Genomic DNA, 19,308 nt, shown 5'->3' on the forward strand with positions numbered 1-19,308 from the left:
AAGTAATCTTGCTATATGCAGCCATTGTTTGTGTTTCTGTGTATATTAATATTTCTGTGCACATCCACTGCCCTGGGTTATTTGTATGTTGCTACTGATTGTATCCTATATTGAGCGGCTGGCTGGAGCAATGTGTTCTATGCGTTTGGAATTTAGAACAGTGCATCGTATTTCTTTACTGCCTTCATCTCGGTGTTAATATTCTGGGTCTGCATGTGTATAGATAGGGTGCTGTGATGTAACGTCTAATGCTGTAAGAATTGCAGAAAATCAGTTTTAAGGAAGAAGCCCGACGACATAGGTCTGCATGCTCAGTAAAGGGTGGGGACATTGGCTTTCGGATTGTCTTGAGTGATATAATATTGGTTTTACTGCAGGATCTTGGGGTTACATACGAATTTTGTTGGTGTAAAGTGGTGCCTTCCTTAAATCTTATGAGGGCAGGCGTGGAGGGTGGTGACTGGGGGAGTGGGTCGTTCTTGGTCGCATGCATGCTATTTTTTGTGTGAAAATAAAGATATGTTATGCCCCCAGCTGGTTGTCCCCACATGCAGTCTGGTTTGATCTTGCCTGTCACGAGAGAGTTTGGAATGTGTTCAGGTGAAATGTGTTACTGAATCCTGGGCGAAAACTGTACAGTTCTATTATACAACTAAAATAAACAATTGATTTCTGGTGTAGGATGCCCAAGCTAGTGAAACTAGGAAAACAGAACAAACAGTTCAAGCTGAGAAACTCAACATAATACTTTATTAGCTCCTAAAAAGAAATGAAACTTGAGAGGAGGGTTTTATGAATTTCCTTATTATTTGACGGAAATGATTTAAATTTATTTCATATTTCAGAAATAATTTTGCGCAGAAACATTTCTTTTTTTGCGCTAAGGTCTTATATACAAAATTTTACAAGACATATATTACAATGACACATAACTAATGATCCCCTGAAAACAAAGAAAAAATATATGCAAACATTCATCAAACACTCATGGCCATTATACTCATGCATACACAAAAAACATACATACACTGTAAAGAACTGGGTCCTTGTGGCGACCTTTCTTCCCTTGTACAATTAATTACATCTCAATTTAAACGTCCAAAAACATTTCATTTTTGCATTGCCAAAATGAATATAACAAATTGTTTTAAACTTCACATGGAAATAAAATTTTTGAGAGCGGTGCGACACAAGGAAATAAGAACTGGTCGACGCGTTTCGAACCCCAGAATTATGGGTTCTCCTCAGGACCAACCAATTTCTGAAATGAACAATAGAAAGGTTTTAGGATGTGATATTGTGACTCAGAGTACCTACGAAGCACCAACAGGGCTTCTCAAAACCCACCTTAAAACGTAGAAATCTATCTGCCTGAAATGGATGCAAGTCGTTTCCAATGCAGAGGGACCTAAACATAAAAACACCAAACACACCAACTATATTATAATTTCCAACTTGTCTACCACAGGCTATACAAATAGCACAGGACACACAGCGGACTTTGGACAAAGATAGGTAATGCTCGCTCGACTTACTGGAGCAGGGGAACGTGTCCTCTTTTCCGGCTGCCAATGATTGAATACTTGTGTATCTAAAGGGAGGGAGAACGAATTCCGTTTACTATCGTCGTCTCTTTCACAACTCTAAACAATCGTTAACATACGCGTTCGAAAGCCCGGACTGCAACCAGCTGTATGAAGTATAGAACTTACTTAGATAAGTTTATCAGTCAACTTCAAGATGCTTTTCCCGCGCCGGAATCTGAAAAAACGAAACGAGCTGTATAAGTCATCAGCGGGGACTCTTACGACCTGATACCTCAGAGCTCCTGTTCCCTTGACATGACTAATCCTTTTTCCCCGCAAGCTTACCGGGAGTACATTTTCCATCCGTCCACAACCTTGTCAAACCACGAGTGAGGATACACACAGCATTGTGGGAACTAGTGACGTTTAGAGCTCATTAGGACTACCAGAAGCGCAAAGCTTGCTGGTACATGTAGTTTATGCTCGGCGCCCCTACAGGTGTGTTTTTGAAAATGTGGCTAGGATTTCGTGAACCTGAAGAAGAGTGTTTCAAATTGGAATACTAAGGATGAAAAAGAAACCGAGAAGTGGCTTCCGGGTGTTATGGTTAAAAATTCCTCTCATATAGTTGTGTGTTCCCGAATGTAAAAAATTCCTTGGTTACGCACCTAAACACCGGGGAAGGCTTCCCCAAAGCGGGGAGGAATGCATGGCTAGAACAATGATCGGAACTGTCCATCAATTATAATTGTATGGAAAATTAAAACAGCAGGACAGACCAAGCCCAAACCATAGAGACAGCGACAGCGAAATGGTGTTCTTTTTACATTAAGCAATTGGTCTGAAAATTTCAGCGACTTCATTCAGGCCATTAATAGCCGTATTGTACTTCATGATTAATAATGCCTCGCGACGGCTTAATTGGCCTTCCAAATCTCCTCCACGTGGATCTCTTTCAATTTTGGACAAAACTGTCCATCTCAAATCAGCCTCACTGTGTGTATGAGTGACCCAGTGATGGACTAAAGGGGCATTCTCAACTCGACGTCTGATCCTAGATTTATGCTGGATGATACGTTGTCGCACCTCCTGGGTTGTTTTCCCAATGTACAGCTTAGGACACGGACAAATTATTGCATAAACGACATTCTTCGTTTTGCAATTACTGAATGTGTTATGCTTCCAGTGCGTGGTATTGAAAGAAAAAACATCGCCCTCTATGGTCTGATCACAGTTTATGCATGTTCCACATTTGTGGTGCCCCATAACTGGTGGTAGGTTAAGCATACTCCTTAATGTACGCTGTTCTTCTTTTGGTAGGGCAGCACGTACTATGTAGTTAGCTACACTTTTCTCCTTTTTGTAAGCAAACATTGGAGGTCTAGAAAAATCCTCATGGAGGTCCTTGATTAAATGCCAATTGCCCAGGATGAGTTTGCGGAGTTGGTGGCTGTTAGGGCAAAATGTTGTCACACAGACCGATCTGTCACCCTTTTTCCTAATATTTTGCTCCAGCAATGTCTCTCTTGGTGTCCACCAAGCTCTCTTCAAAGAATGTTTAATTAGTTTCTTTGGATATCCCCTCTCAAGGAGGCGATCTCTTAATTTGTTTGCATGCCTGAAATATTCCTCTTTTTTGGTACAGTTCCTGCGAATTCGCAAGAACTGACCATAGGGTAGATTTTGTCTCAGACTACGAGGATGGTTGCTCGTAAAATGAAGTGCCTTATTCCGGTCTGTCTCTTTTCTAAAAAGTGTGGTCTCGAGCTCTCCATCCGAAGCCACTACCTTGACGTCCAGAAAAGTGATTGAATCGTTAGACGAGACACTGCTAAATTTGATGTCATTTGATCTTCCGTTGAGCCAACAAATAAACTCGTCTAGTGTTTGCTGTGTGCCAGTCCAAATTAAGAAAATGTCGTCGATATAACGCATATAGTTGGAAATATTTGCAACAAACGGGTTGTTATTATATATGAAATTATTTTCATATAAACCCATGAATAGAACAGCCAACTCAGGTGCGAAAGGACAACCCATGGCCACGCCTCGTATTTGGTAAAAAAACTCTGAGTCAAAAGAAAAGTAATTTTTAGATAGTGCAAACTTCGCCAGAGACAGAAGAAATTCCGTTGGAACTTGTACTGGTCGCTCTCTTAAACTTAAAAACCACTCTAAGGCCTCCAAAGCTTGATCTTGTGGGATTTGGGTGTAGAGTGACACCACATCCATTGTAACCATCAGTTGTGTACTTTTGTTGAAATGCACGGATGTGATTCTATTCAGGAAAGCAGTGGTGTCTTTCAAATGTGCCGGAACCTGATTGATGAATGGTTTCAGAAAAAAGTCAATATATTGAGCCACTGGCTCAATGAGTGATTCACACCCAGAAACTATGGGTCGTCCTGGGGGGTCCAATTCATTTTTGTGGAGTTTGGGTAAGGCATAAAAGACCGGTATCCTTGGATACATATTTTTCAGGAACAGGCGTTCTTTAGGGCCCACGAAACCTTGTGAAAAGCCTTCCTCTATGATATGAAACAGTTGGTCTTGTAGTTCTTTAGTTGGGTCTTTTGTAATTTTCCGGTAGCAGGTCACGTCTTCCAATTGGCGGAGTACTTCGTTCTTATACTTATTGACGTCCCAAAGGACCACTGCGCCACCTTTGTCAGCCTGCTTTACTACTATAGATCTATCATTTTGCAGGTCGATAAGGGCATCTTTCTCCTTTTTGGCTAAATTAAACCTCACAAAGCTTTTTTTGCTTTCCATTGCCTGTATTCCTGATAAGATGGTTCTCTCAAACGTTGCGATTTCCTTGGGAACCTTGGGTCCTGTTGGACAAAAAGTAGATTTCCTCTTTAGTCCGGTGATTTCTGCCGTTACTGCTTCGGTTGTCTCAGAAAAAAATGTTTTCAAACGGATTTTGCGACAGAACTCCATGGTTTCTAGCTTCATTTTGATGAAGTCTGTAGATCTAGAAGGAACAAAGCTTAGTCCTTTTTGAAGAATGGAAATTTCCGCTACTGTGAGTATTTTGTCAGACAAGTTATAAATTGGTGATGAAGCTAACTCCTGTAATATTGGCGTCGTGTCCTCATTTCCCATGGTTGGGAATATCGCAACCGTCCTCTGCCTTGTCGTTGGCCTCGGCCTAAAAAACGTACTTCCTGATTAGATGTTTGTGGGTCCTGATTTTGTTGGTTACCCCTTTGGTTCTGATTAGCCCTAGTCGTTGTATCTGTAGTCTCACTAGAAGATGATGATGATTCTGAAAAGTTAATGAATCTCTTCCGGGATCTCCCCTGATAGTTTTGGAGATAATTTCTAGAATCGTTGGTAGAATAGAAATCCTTGTTCAGGTAGGGATAAGTAGATTCCAACGAAAAATTCTTTTTGTCCTGCTCAAATTTGTTACTTTTTTGGATAACCGTGTAATCTTTAAACTCCAGAATTTCTTTCTCGACTTTTTCCAATAAGGCCTTCGCATCCGTAAGATTAGGATTGTTTTTAATCTCACTTTCAAGGTCCGTGATCTCCTGTAGTTGTATCAATGAAAGTCTGTGGGCTGTCTCCACCGTGAGGACCATAAGGTCCCTGCTGCATTTGGTCTCTATGCAACTGTAACCTTTCTTGTAGATTGGGTCGTCTATCAAAACTACTGGAATGTTACGTATCTGAAGCCCTGATGGAATGGTGCCTTCCTTTAAATGCTGTAGTAAGAAATGTCCGTGAAGGTCCGTGCGTATTTGTTTTTTACGTAATCTAGTGAAACGGCACACCTTCTTTTGTTGACTCGGTTTCTATGTATATATATATATTTTTTGTTGTTGTTATTGCAACTTTGTCAGGATCTTGTGAGACATGTTCAATTTTAGAACAAAACCGTACTTTCTGGTGTCAGCTAGCGCTGAATTCCGTGTTTGCAGCATGGATGGTGGGCAGGCGGATGTCCAGGGGCTCTGGGTCTGCCGCTCTAGATGTTATGGTTGAATTCTGTTCCTGATGAGTTTTTCATGCTCCCCTTGGAGTGCTTACTTTAACGTGTCCTTGTAGTCCTAGATCACAGGGATATATAAACAAGCATTTGCAATGCAATAGGTCTCGCATTTGCAACAGTTTGAGCTCTTGACATTGTAAATGACAATGCCTTTTATGTGTTGGTTTTTAAAACATAAATAAAAGGCATTATCATTTACAATGCCAATAACTTAAACTCTCGCAAATGCGAGACCTATTGCATTGCAAATGCTTGTTTCTTCTTTTTATCATGATTGACTGTAATGTAATTGAAAATTAGAGGCACAGGTGGAGTATTGCACTAAGCAGACCGTTAAACTCATATTCCTTCGTTACACACCCATAAGTCATCAAAACAGTCAAATTTGTCCTTAAAAAATAATTTTATTCCTTCAATCCTTCTTCAAGTGGCGCATATAACACGGTGTCCTCACCGCTGTACAAGCGCGTGCACAAGAGAATCCTTCCAGACTCTGCATCATAGGTCTAGTTGTTGCACGCCTCCGGGACGGACAGCACACAACGTCTTGAAAACTGGCTACTCTCTGACCGGGAGTTCGCCTCGATAAATAGAAAGTTCCATATGGACCGAGGCGCCATTAAGAGGCATGGCAGGAGGTATTGCTGCACTGGCCAGTGACTCTATTGGGAGCACATACAGGCTCTCTTATCCACGGTGAGTCCATTAGTCGTCATGTAACTTAATTATATAAATTACAGTTACCCATCGCAATAGTGCAAAATGGATAGCCAAACTGTAATTTTAGGCCCTTTACCATTACCTTTAGGCAACCCATATCCATATCGGACTCTTCGGGTAAACCAAGAACCCTTTTCCATATCTGACCCTTCCTGAGGGAAGAACACAATATCGAGATATCCCAGTAAATCAGGAAGCATAATAAGACCTTCATGACAGGACAAATGAGTTGCGATCCACACAGAAAAATTATTTAGGTAAGGATTACGTGTCTCAGCCTCGACAGCCCTATTGTTGTCACTTATTCCTTAAACTATAGATACCACTTTCCTCAGATGCGTCTCTTTCTAATTTAGCGTATTTTGTAGACCCCAGGTCATAACAATCCTGCTGAGACCCTCCTATCGCAAGCAGGGTCAAAACATCATCGACACCAACTAAAGGACAGTCTCTATGCAGAAGCACCAGTGTCTGGTCGCTCCTTTTCCAAAGGCAAAGTGATTATTCAGACGTCCTTGTATATACCAATAACCCTTTTTAAATACAAAATCACATTATTGTCACTGGTTTTTCCATGTTCGATAGAGAACCCCAAGTGAAGTAACCATGAACACTTTTTAATCTTATCACTATTCACATATACAGTATGTGCCTGCATGTTTTGTATCACAACGAGAATAAATAACTCGGCTCGGCTAAACTGAGATTTGTGACAGCCAAAATTGGTCTTTTTCAATTCATTTTTGACAGATATGTTCTGTTTTATGATTATTTTCTCTTTCTTCGATTAAATCTACACAGAAATATCCTGTGGTAATAAATTGTTTTCAGAAATAAGTTCCATGTAAAGTCTTGTTATAAGTTTATAGATTTGGACTACAGCACATCCCAATTTCTATTTCAGTTGCCTTCAGATTGTTGGTACAGCTGCAGCACGCTTTATCATGAACATTAGGAAATGTTTCCACCTATCTTCTCATCTTCAGTTTCTTCATTGGCTCCACATGTGAGAGCAATGTATTATTATGGCTCTTTGTATGTGGCGCTGTGACACCCTCCACACAGGTCCCATGTCCATACCAAATCTTTTCGACAATTCTATCCCAGCAAGATGCCACCACTTTACTTCTGCCACTCTACTACCGATTCCACGCATTATCAAAGTCAGGAAAGCCACTCTCTTCACTTTGTAACTCCTAAAGCCTGGAATAATTCCAACCATCTTTTGCAGGCCACCTCATCTTACACCGATTTCAGAAAACGTCTCAAAACCTATGTGTAACTTAATAACATATATTTTTTCTAATAACTGCCTGTACCTGTAATGCGCTGGGCACCCATTGTTGGTTAATAGTATGCTTTATAAATCAATAATTAATTAGTTCATTGATTCCCACTAATCACTCTTCCTATACTCAATCAATCAATCAAGGAGGGGATTTATAAAGAGCGCTACTCGCCGGTGAGGGTCTCAAGGCGCTGGGAGGGGGGTGGTGCAGCTCCGGTTCAGTCGAAGAGCGAGGTCTTGAGGTTCTTCCTGAAGGTGTGCAGGACCATCTGATGTTCACTGAGAGCTCGTTCCAGGCTTTGGCTGCGACGTAGGAGAAAGCTCTTCCTCCTGCTCTGGTTCTGTGGATGCGGGAGGGGGGGGGTCTCTGCGAGGGCGAGGTCTGCAGAGCGAAGGTTCCTCTTGGGTACGTGGAAGGAGACTCTCTCGTTGAGGTATTTAGAAGTGGAAAGTGATCGCCCAGATTTGGTTCCTCCCTTTTGAAGTTCACTTTTGCACAGGTATTATCATTGTTACAAAGAAATACTTCTCAGTTACATAAGGGGCAAGTCAAGACCAAAAGTGTTCCTGTGCTCCCAAAACTATTTTGACATTGCACTTCTTTGATGTAAAATTGCTTTGTAGAGCTATAGCGTTCTGCTAGACACAATAACTATTATTGCATTACTCTTAGCTATAATATTGTGTTAGTGCTCTAAAAAACTGTTTTGGCATCTCTAAGCACTGTAAATACCAGGCCCTACTATTTCACATGTCAGTAAATGCTTCATTTACCCACCTCAGAAGAAAGGAAGGCTCATTTGAACTTAAAGGTATTCAGTCTAGCGACCTGCAGATCATAGCTGTTCTTAAGTCATTACGCTGTGAATTAGCATCACAGTCACCATTATTTAGAATTGTCATTGTATCTTATGTGATGTCTTTGGTGTCCACGCTCGAGATACCCGGAGATAATCCAGTCATAATTCTTGCCTAACGCTGTTGTGCAATCACTGGCTTTCAGTACTCAGTCATATCAGTTTCAAGACATTGTTGCCCACCTCACTGTATTTCATACCATTCCTTTCTGACTGCAAATTCTCCCATAAATGCGTTCTAAGACCTTTCTATTATCAGCTCTTAGTTGTGTCTCACTTAAATACATTTTGAACCATAGAAAGTCAAATCTCCATAGTTAAGCTGTAAACCACTACACGGGTTGGGAGGGCAGAGAACCACATTGTATCTTACTGCTGGTTAAAACGTGGGTATTTTCACAGTAATCTATATGCAATTCTTTAATTACCTTCACGCTAAAAAGACAGCCATGTGGTGCATGTGCACATTGGAAAAACTAGAATTATAATCCATAAAGATCAAGGGAGGTATTACACCACCGAAACAAACTTTTGTATTTGGAATTTGGTTTGTTTTTGCTGTAAAGTGTGTGTACAACACCATAATGTGTATTTGTAAAGAACGCATGTATCCTGAAGTTTAACCTGAAGAGTATCTTGGCACTGAAATAAGATGCTTATTTCTACCCAGCTGTATTGTACTCATTTTGTCTGAGGGACCTTGCAGGTTTCGAACCAGTGATCACGAGGGAAAGCCCATAATTCCTTTGGTGGATACATTAGCCTACTTTGCCACCACACATGGCTACTGTGTTTCTTTGAGAATATTATCACCGGAATGTGTGAGTCTTCTACTAAATGACGTTCTATTATTTGTTTTTATTGTTCACAGAGCCAACATGAGTTTGTTTGGATCAAGCACCGGCTTTGGAACTGGCGGCACCAGCATGTTTGGATCCACACCAACTGATAACCACAATCCCATGAAGGTATTAGTCAAAATTATTCATATCTCTAAAATTCTCTTTTAATTCTGTTCTGCATTTGATCTATTTAATACCATTTTGATTATTGGGTGGCCTGGAATATTATTTTCACGGATTTCGTCAAATCCATAAAATGTGTTTTGGATTTTTCACTTTAAATATTCTGTATACTTTTTTTAGCAGGGCCATTTTTAGGTCGAGCCCGAGTCAGCGTGCAAGTGCTTCTCTGGGGTTGATCTGTGGTAGTTCTCTGCGTGAGGGAAGCCCCTCCCATCTTTTCCATTGGCTTGTGTCTTTGTCCTTTCTAAATGCTGCCTTTCGATTGGTTTATAGGCTTGTTAGTCCCTCCTTATGATGGCCATGTCGTCATTTGTAACCTTCCATGGCTACTGGCCCCTTTACTTCAAGTGTTGCACGGTATGTGTTGTTTATATTGTGAGCACTATTTTCTTTAATGAGGTTCTCTTACTGCCCTTGCCTCCCCCCACTCCCCCAGCCCACAGTCCGTGCCTTCTCACCGGTATGTTGTGATTATGTTTTACAAGTGGTGGCATCGTGGCTGAATCCACTCACAAGCGCGGGGTGCGGTGCCTCCCTTCTGGTATATGGTGACCCATGCACAGGCAGCATTAGCACTTTAATAGCATTTTATTTCAAGGTGGTATGGGAATGTAGCAATATTTTAAAGTGGCAACGCCAGTGGCTCAATCCACTTGCAAGTGCTGGGGGTGTTGTGCCTCCCTGCTGGTATATGGTGGTGGAGCCGGGGAATAATTCATGGGCTTGCAGTTTTTCCCATTCGCTCAAGAGAATGCGGCCGTATAACATATCCCTACTCCTCCACTGTCCGCAGCTCCTCTCTGCAGGCCTTGCTGTGTGCTAACACGTACCTGCAGTGCTCCACTGAACGCATCAGTTATTAATTACGAGAGAATCGGTAGGAGATAAGGCAGTCCATTAACGCTACACGGTGTAGGTAAACCGGAGGAGCACACAGCAATGTTTTCTTTGTGAAGGAAAGAGACCGCAACTGTAACGAATACAATTTTGTTGCACTGACATGTTATTCTCTAATTTGGGTTTAGATGTGTATGTATGTATATTGGACACAAACATTTCAAGGCAGTGGCGTAGCTAGGGGGGGGGCGGTGGGGGCGGACCGCCCCAGGCGGCACTATTAGGAGGCGGCACACTGGTGGCCCATTGCGGCGGTCTTTATAATTTAATTGGGGACACTCACTGACACTACAGTGTCATTACAGTAGTGTCAGTGTCCCCAAATAAATTATGAACGCCGCCTGAGCTCACTCAACTGCACTATTGTAATCATTCACCCGCGGCGCGGCTCTGACGAAAGCCTGGCGTCATGATCCAATGACTAGAACGCCAGGTTGTGCTACTTTGCAGCGCCGCGGGGAACGTCACATCCTGCTGCTGGAGCGGGCCGGGAGATTTGAGCAAGGTGAACGCCTCCGTGCTGGCCGTTTTGCTGGTGGTGCCGCAAATTGAATGATGGCGCCGGAGTTCACAACGCTGCTGCAGGTACCTCGCACCGACCCGAGCTGTCACCGTGCCTGTAGCTCAGCTGTTAATTTACTCCCGGGCCCGCCGAAATTATTGCAGCCACCTTCACTATTTCTAAATAATTTCGGCCTCATTCAGACTTGCCAAGCTACTGGAGTGTCGAGTTAGAGTACCTGTCACCGCTGATCCTGCAGCCTCGTGCCCAACTTGGACTTCACCTCTCAAACGACGTGAGCACTTTTATTGACATTTTTAAGTGTTCCCTAATCTACGGTGGCACTCGGTGGCGGTGGAGATTTGTATTTTGAAAGTACACCATCACCCGCCAGGGTATCCTGGTGATTCAGTTGGCTTTTTCACGAGACCCCCAAAGTGAAGGAGGTTTCAGGCGGGGCCTTATTTATTTGACAGTATTCAGCTAGATTTGCAAACACACTGGGACTTCACTTTTCTCCCAGAGCATGTTTTATTTTGCAGTTTTATATGGCGCGAACGCGACACGATGTTATTGGAGGGCTTTACTTGCCCCACAGTTACATTACAAGGACACATTAATTTGTTGTTTGGCACATGGAAATTAACTTCCCAGATTTTTCCAGAATCACAAGATTTTGGGCCGGTTCGTTGAGACTCGAACCTGGCTCCCAGTGCCAAAGTCAGCAGCTGTTAATAATTTTTCCATTATCAGCACCCCCATGTTCTGCATCGTGAATGAAGAAAAAAAACACAGCAGATTTGGTTTGCCCTCTTATGTAATGCCATACCAAATTGTAGCAGCTGACGCCCCACACCACTCCTGCAAGGCTTCTATGAGGATGGAGCTACTGTACAATTCAGAATCGGACACACCGATGTATGCAACCTCTGAATGAGGAGTTGCGGTACTGTGGGGGTGCTTAGAGGTAAGACATATTTTTTAGCCATTCGTTTTTGGTAGATGTACCATTATCCTGCCATCTCTACAGGACAGCTTTGGAGTTCTCCTCTAATTGCACCATAGGCAAGCAATCACCAGTCAGTTCCATTGAGCTCAAATATCACTTCAGGTTGCAAAGGCACTAGGTTAGTGCCTTTCAATTTCTGGTACTTTGCAGCAGTTAGCGTCTTAAGAGTTTCTCGTTGCTCAGATGGGTGTAATTTCTGATATTTATATGTTTTAGCTTGTCTTCATTGCTTGGTATTACTCGCGAGAAAGTGTCACTCACAGTCTTTCAAATGTCACTCATAATTACACTGAAATTATGAATATGTCACACACAGCAATCTGAAACCTTGGCAGCTATGTGCCTGCATTGCACTCACCACCACCTAGCGTAGTTGTGGTGGTGAGGTCGTGCGCACGCCGCGACCAAGGTCAGAGGGAAAAGTCTAATGAGCTTTCTCAGCTCAGGGTCCGGGATCCAGCCGACGAGCCCTCCGCTTCATAGGCCGGTGTACATGTGTGCAGGCAATCAAACAGAGGCGCGCAAGGGTCTGTATTGTGGTACGTACAGGCTTTGAAGTTTGAATTTATGTCTGTGATATTTACCGCGTTTGTGGGTGCTTGTGAGTCCGTCCCAGCTATATACAATCGGAGGATTTAAAAAAATGTTTTTATGGCAATTCATTGGGACACAAGACTCTAAAGAGAAAACCAGAGGGCATGTTTTTAATTATCAAGCTGTTTGCTTTGCAATTAACGTTTCCAGTAGAAGGTTATGTGAATATGATGAAACTAAGGAGACTGGCTTGCCTTCGCTTTCAAGCCTGCTGGTTTGTTTAAATCATACGGGCGTGTCGATTAGGTAACAGCTACTAGCACAATGTGGGGCAACAACGTGTGCTTTGTTGCTTTACTGGACATACGATCCAACATGTAATATTCGAAGAACAAAGGTTTGTTTGTTTTTAAAATTTATTTTAGCCATATAAATTGAAAATGTGCAAGGCTACCTTGGGCTCCCCAGTTGAAAGAATTAAAAGGTTACTTCTTCAGATCGCAAACTCTGGGGTTCGCTAATGATCCAGATTTCGATGCGCAAGGCCTGCAAAACACTTCCATCCAATATTAATAATTAGATCTGGTGTTAGTCAAAACCTTTTGACTTCACTAAAATGAATGTATCACATACTTACTTACAATGGGTCATCCTACTTAAGCTACTGGTTAACTTCACTTTGAGTGACTGCATTTTGCTCTTTCACAATGAGCACATCCACACATAAGAGAGTTCTCTTCAGTGCTAGTGTTTTTGTTCTTACTTTATAATCACTTCAGTGTTGCCTTTGTTTTTAGAGCCTGATGTGATAGCAGGACGCTTTTAATGTAAGAAAGGCACAGTCCGGTCTCATCAGTTCTGTTATCCTGCCAATGGTGTTGAAAATAGCTGTTGGAGTGCGCTTTGTTTATCTGACTTAAGCTACTTCGCAGCATAATAGATTGTGTAGATTTCTGTATTAAGTTATGCCTTCTTTCTTTCTTGCAGTCTTTCCTTTCTTTCCTTTTTCCTTCTTTCTGGCTTTCATTCTTTCTTGCTTTTGTTCTTGCTTTCTTTCTTTTTTACTTTCTGTCTTGCTATCTTCCTTTTTCTTTCTTGGCTCCTTTCTTTCCTTTCTTTTTCCTTTCTCCTTTTTGGTTCCTTTTTGAGCCTTCGTTATTTCTTTCCTTTTTGCTTTCTTTTTTCCTTCCTTTTTCTTGCCTTTGTTATATCTTTGTTTCCATCTTTCTTTCCTATTTCCTTCCTTTTGGTCTTTTCTTCTTTCTTTCCTTCCTTCTTGCCTTATTTCTTTTCTTCCATCCTCCCTTCTTCCTTTCTTTTCTTCTGTCCTGCCCAACTCACCCAACAAATAAACTGGGAAAACCCAGCCGATGCTCTGGCTTAGCTCTGTGAGCCCTTTAATGAGCAGAGCTATCAAAATATTTCCATGTGTGCAGAATCCCTTCAATGTTGTTCTAACATCTTCGAACAAAGGTTGATGAAGTTCCCAAAAAGCAGGTGTACAATGCTTTATTAAAAACAAGTACTGGCAAAACCATTAGGTCTGTAGCTGGCTACCAGCTTTTGACTTTGTCAGTGCTGGCCAACCCCTATCATAGATACCCTGGCTGCTGCAGTACAGGAGGCTGAGTGAGGTAAGAGCTAAACGGTTTTCAGAGGGGAGGAAAGGATCTTTAGTGAGTGGCAGAGTGGCAGACAGTTCACAAACAAGTCCTATAAAACAAGCATTTGTAATGCAGTAGGTCTCGCATTTATGCAAGTTTGAGCTATTGACATTGCAAATAACAAAGCCTTTTATTTGTTTTAGTTTTTAAAACAGAAATAAAAGGCATTGTCATTTACAATGCCAATAGCTTAAACTTGCGTAAATGCGAGACCTATTGTATTGCAAATGCTTGTTTATATAATTTACCAGAAACTGAAGCCATTTTGTGTTGAGTCTAAAGCAGAACTAGTTTGGGCTCTGGAGCAGAAGAGAACGGTTGCCTAAGTGCGTATTCAAAATAGGCAACAGATTTCATATAAATACCAATCAATAGCAGTATATTGATGTGCATTTGTGCTTGTGATGTGTACATAAGTATGTGTATAAGTAAAGAGAAAGGGTATTTCGGGGTATATCTATGGGCATCTATGTTAGTGGAACAATATATACATCTATGCTATGACAGTGAACATTAATGCGGCTAAATTAAATATGCTACTGGGGAGAATGTATACTAATACATGTATGCCCTCCCCCCCACTCCCATTTTATACCACAGAACAAATGTCAGATGTTATATTATTGCCATAGAGCAACCCATCTAATGTGGAAAAAACACTCTTCTTCCTCAGAGATTATTTGCTATTATGTCTTTAGAGTATACTATCTCTGCTGATGCTCACAAGGCCTATTCAGTGTGCATACGGATTTAATCCACTATCTCCTCTTAAATGTTTATTATATATAAATGTATTTGTTTATAACTACTAAACAAGCCATACATAAAGTATGCAAAGGGTAACGTATTATGTACTACCAATCTTGAGTTAGGGAATAGTCCTCATGATACACTTGAGGCTTTGCTTCTTGTAAATCACTTCCCCTCCCATCCAGAACATTGCTGACAAATAATAGATGACAAATTGCCCATAGATAGATCAATAATTAGATAGATAGATATATTGCTTTTGCTCGTTGTTTTCTTTCCTGCAATTGAAAAGCTTTCTATTAACTAATAGATACAGAAGCTAAAATGGAGCCAGTTAATTGGGGAGACTATGATATTTGGTAATTTAATGTCAGCTGTAGATGATGGATCCCCGAACAGTGTCATGTATGTGCATGTTTGCATTGTGCTGAGGGGATTACCAGGTATTCGTTCACGCAGCTCTCTGATGGATGTCACATGCGGTTTTTCTGAGTCCCCAGATAGATCATGCAGTCTGTGTCTTTTCCATTGGTCTGCCAGTCACCGGTGTATTCAACTGGCCTTGGACCGTGTTATGTATGTGCATGTAACTTGCATGATCGAGGTAACTATTAGTGTTGATACTAGTGTCTCTTGGACCTCTTTCAAGTGCTCGCCGTCCTTTTTCCCAGCCCCCCCCCCCCCAGGGGGGGGACAATCTGAGGGATAGCCCCAGGCGCCACAAGCTCTAGCTACGCCTCTGTTTCAAGGACCGTCTGAGACGCCAATGTAATTATTACCACAGATTTTTGCCCAGTTTGTGCAAACTTGTCCATTGACCCTGTGACAGTGTCTGAAACTTTGTTTTCATGTATACTGGCCACTTGGCCATTTTCTTTGTGTGCCCCCAGCCATACATTTTAATAGTTTTTTTTTTCATTATTAAGTACCAACAATTTGGAACTGTATCCGTTTCGAAAATGGACTCTCACGCCAGAACCTTTCACCTGTTATGCACTGAATTTTACGTGTCACATGGTCTCTCAGCGCTACATGAACAGGGTCTGGTGAAAAGCAAAATCATGACGGTTCATTAAGGGTACAGTTTTGTTTGTTTGCTGGCTCTGCTACAGCCCGATATACACAATGGTAGACACTTTGCTTTGATAACTAGAGTGGTGGACGCTGGCCTCTACAGGGAAGGGTTCTTAAAGGCAGCTCAAGTTTCTCTTTCATTTCACCACTGCCCCTCCTCATCTCGCTTTCCGGGCCTGTGGCAGAGGGAAACAGCTCAACTCTGGTACCACTCCTCCCCCACCACGTACGCTTGGGAATAGCCTACTATGACTGCTGTATTTTTAGAGCTCTCGTCTCAGCTAGGGGTGCCTCCTTTCAAAGAAAATGAGCATTTGCAATGCAATAGATGTTAATTTACTCGAGTTTAAGCTATTGCATCGCAAATGCATGTTTTTTCTTTATGCTGTCAATGCACTCTGCTTCTGGGTTATGTATTTGAGCGTGGATTCCATGTATTCAATGTACTGCTGAGTAATTGTTATCATGGGGTACATCTGCAATATGTTCCTTTCAAAGGGACCACCAGTTCTGGATGAATGTACGTTCTTATCCCGCAGTGTTTTTCCCCGCAGGGAATCACAACGCGGTAATTACAATGACCGCGTTGTGATTCCACATACCATTACTCCGCAAGTCGGAACAACAACTTGCGGAGGGGCGCTGGATGTTGGAATAGTATAATTTACTATTCCAACTCCAGTCTGTGCAGACAACAGGGAAGGTGTTGGATTTTAAACCCAACACCTCACCCCCCCCCCCCCCCCCACCCCCGCAAGTCGATGTTACGACTTGCGGAGTAATGGTATGCGGAATTCCCCAGCGTTTGTAACAATACCTATTGGTAAAGCTTTCAGCTTTTGAGTCCATGTTGCAGAGAATAACAATGTTCTGTTCCCAAAGACTGCATCTATGTAGGTCTGTCCTATTGGTTCTGATAAAGGAGCTGATGCCAGCTATCCTTGAATGTCCAGACGGCAGTGGAGATAGGAATGCCCAGGTCATGGTCAACGGCTAGCATTGTACCTCTGTTTAAAAAGGGTAACAGGAGTGACCCCCAATGTTATAGCCCGATCTCGCTAATAGATGTGACGGTGAAGGTACTGGGTAAGGTCATTCTAAACCGTCTGACGGCTTGGGCTGAGGAAAATGAGATTATTACAGCCTCTCAGTACGGTTTTAGAAATGGCCGCTCCACAACGGACCAGTGCCTTAATCTCTACAATCTGGTGGCAAAGTACACCTTGGCAGGCGAGGGGACGGTCTTCCTGGGCTTTATGGACTTGACTGCGGCCTTTGACCGGGTAAACCGCGAGAAGCTGTGGTAAATCTTAGGGCTCCTTGGGGTTGATTCAGGTCTGATATATATTTTAAAAATGCTACACCGGAACACAACTGCTCAGGTCAGATATAGCAACGAGGGGAATCTCACCGAACATTTTTCATGTACCAGGGGTGTAAGACAAGGCTCTATTTTGGCGCCTTTTTTATTTACGTTATATATAAATGGTTTAGACAAAGCACTTATAGAGCTGGGGGTAGATTGCCCACGAGTAGGTAAGAGAAGCATACCTGTTCTCCTATACGCGGACGATGCGGTCCTTTTGTCCCGTACAGGAAGGGGACTCCAGTCTCTTATCGATGGTTTTAGCAGGTTCATGGCGGATCTAGATTGATCTCCCAATCTCACCAAATCATATATATTGGAAACAGGGAAAAGACCGACAAAGAACTTTACTTTTAAAATTGGGGGTCACAAATTAGAGAAGGTTGAGGTTTTTAATTATTTAGGGATATTATTTGATAAACACCTCAATTTTAAAACACTAATTTCTGACAAATGCAGTCAACAAACGAGCACGATGGGTTCAATAATGAATCGTGCCACGAGATTAGGTCGTTGGTCACCAAACGAAATATTGCATTTGTATAATTCAATATGCTGTGCTAAAACCCTGTATGGGAGTGAGGTATGGGGCTTCAGAAACACCTCTTTGATACAATTGGAGGAAAATAAGTTCCTCAGAAGGATTCTGCAAGTACCTCAAAGCACGCCTGCTTATATCGTCCACGAGGAGTTTGATCTTCCCTATATCAGTGACAGGTTAAGTATTAAACCAATAATGTGCTGGATCAAAATTTGGACCAACCCCGAGGCTAGCTTAAGTAGACAAATACTCGAGGACTGCATTAATAGAGACAAAGGCTATTGGATACCATGGATTAAATATGTAAAGGACACCCTGAAATGGCTGGGATTTGCAAATTATTTTGATGAGCCCATGACACTGACACCCCAAGTTAAGGGGGTCATAAAGTCCGAATGCCTCCGGCGCTTAGCTTGTGCAAGGGAAGACAGCGAAATATTGAAAGTTTCAGTGAGAGCCCACATATTAACGAAGTCAGCACCAGGCTTAGAACCCTACCTGGCGTACATCTTTAACAAAAATGATAGATTTTTAATGACTAGATTCAGATTGGATCTGTTGCATCATATTTTATCTGTTCCCGCAGGGTTCGCAAGAGATGTTGAATCAAAGGGTCCTTGCGGCTGCGATCTGGGATCTCCGCAGGATACCCTACATTTTTTTTTTTGTTGCCCCTTTTATGAGTACCCAAGGGTATTATTTTTAAAAACTATCTTAAGAAAGAATACATTTACCCAGGTTAGGGTGGGACTCTTGTACTTGAGACTTTCTTCTGACCCTTTCACGTTGTTCTGTACCGTGAATTTTTTAAGATTAGCCGCAAAATTAAGGAAGACCAGAAATGAGATGTAGACACCTTTGTCTTGGAGGGTAGGGACGGTTGGGCCTCACAAATATAGCTGCTTTTACGAAGTTTCCATGTCTATTATCGCCTTATCATTGACCTAGCTAAGGATTTATCCAAATTATGTATGGACTGGTATATTGTTTCTAGGGTGCGTCATGATGTTTTTAAAGACTTGGTTTACGTTGTAACACCCTTTTTTATATTGGCTATAATCCTGCACTTAATAATATTATATTTTGCTGCTAACTGAGGGGTACTTGTCAACAAAGCAATTCACGTTTTTTATGTTAGAATGTTATTGCTATTGCCAACTCATGTATGGCCTGGCAGATTGTTTGTGAGACGTGTCATGATGTTTACAAGGACTTGGTCCAGGTTGGAGCTCCCTGTTTTAAATTGGTTAAAACCCCGCACTTTACAATACCATATCTTTGCTGCTACTTTAGAGGTACTTGCTATCAAGGCGACCAATGTTTTTTAAGTCCTAATGCTGTTGCTGTGGCAAATCTTTGATGACATGAAATATTTTAAATCTTTTAGCTATGTGCAATTTGTTTTGATAATGAAATGTTTGATTTTGTTAAATGTCATGTTCTTTTGTGGATATTATTATATCCGAATAAAGATTAATTGATTGATTGATTGAATGTCCAGACCAATTAAGCATTTATAGCTGCTGTAAAGACCATGTGAGTCCTGATGGTAGTA

At 41.9% G+C, this 19,308-nt stretch overlaps 1 protein-coding gene across 1 annotated transcript in view; it reads left to right on the forward strand.

Moving 5' to 3' along the window:
• Window positions 1-19,308, forward strand: part of RAE1 (ribonucleic acid export 1) — a 116,760-nt gene that overhangs the window by 42,383 nt on the left and 55,069 nt on the right. The window contains exon 2 of the mRNA XM_085619282.1: window positions 9,263-9,359. Within this exon, the coding sequence (XP_085475408.1) occupies window positions 9,270-9,359 (90 nt within the window). The 5' untranslated portion in view covers window positions 9,263-9,269. The remainder of the gene's footprint in view (window positions 1-9,262; window positions 9,360-19,308) is intronic.

Source organism: Triturus cristatus, chromosome 7, assembly GCF_964204655.1.
Source record: "Triturus cristatus chromosome 7, aTriCri1.1, whole genome shotgun sequence".
Lineage (NCBI taxonomy): Eukaryota > Metazoa > Chordata > Amphibia > Caudata > Salamandridae > Triturus > Triturus cristatus.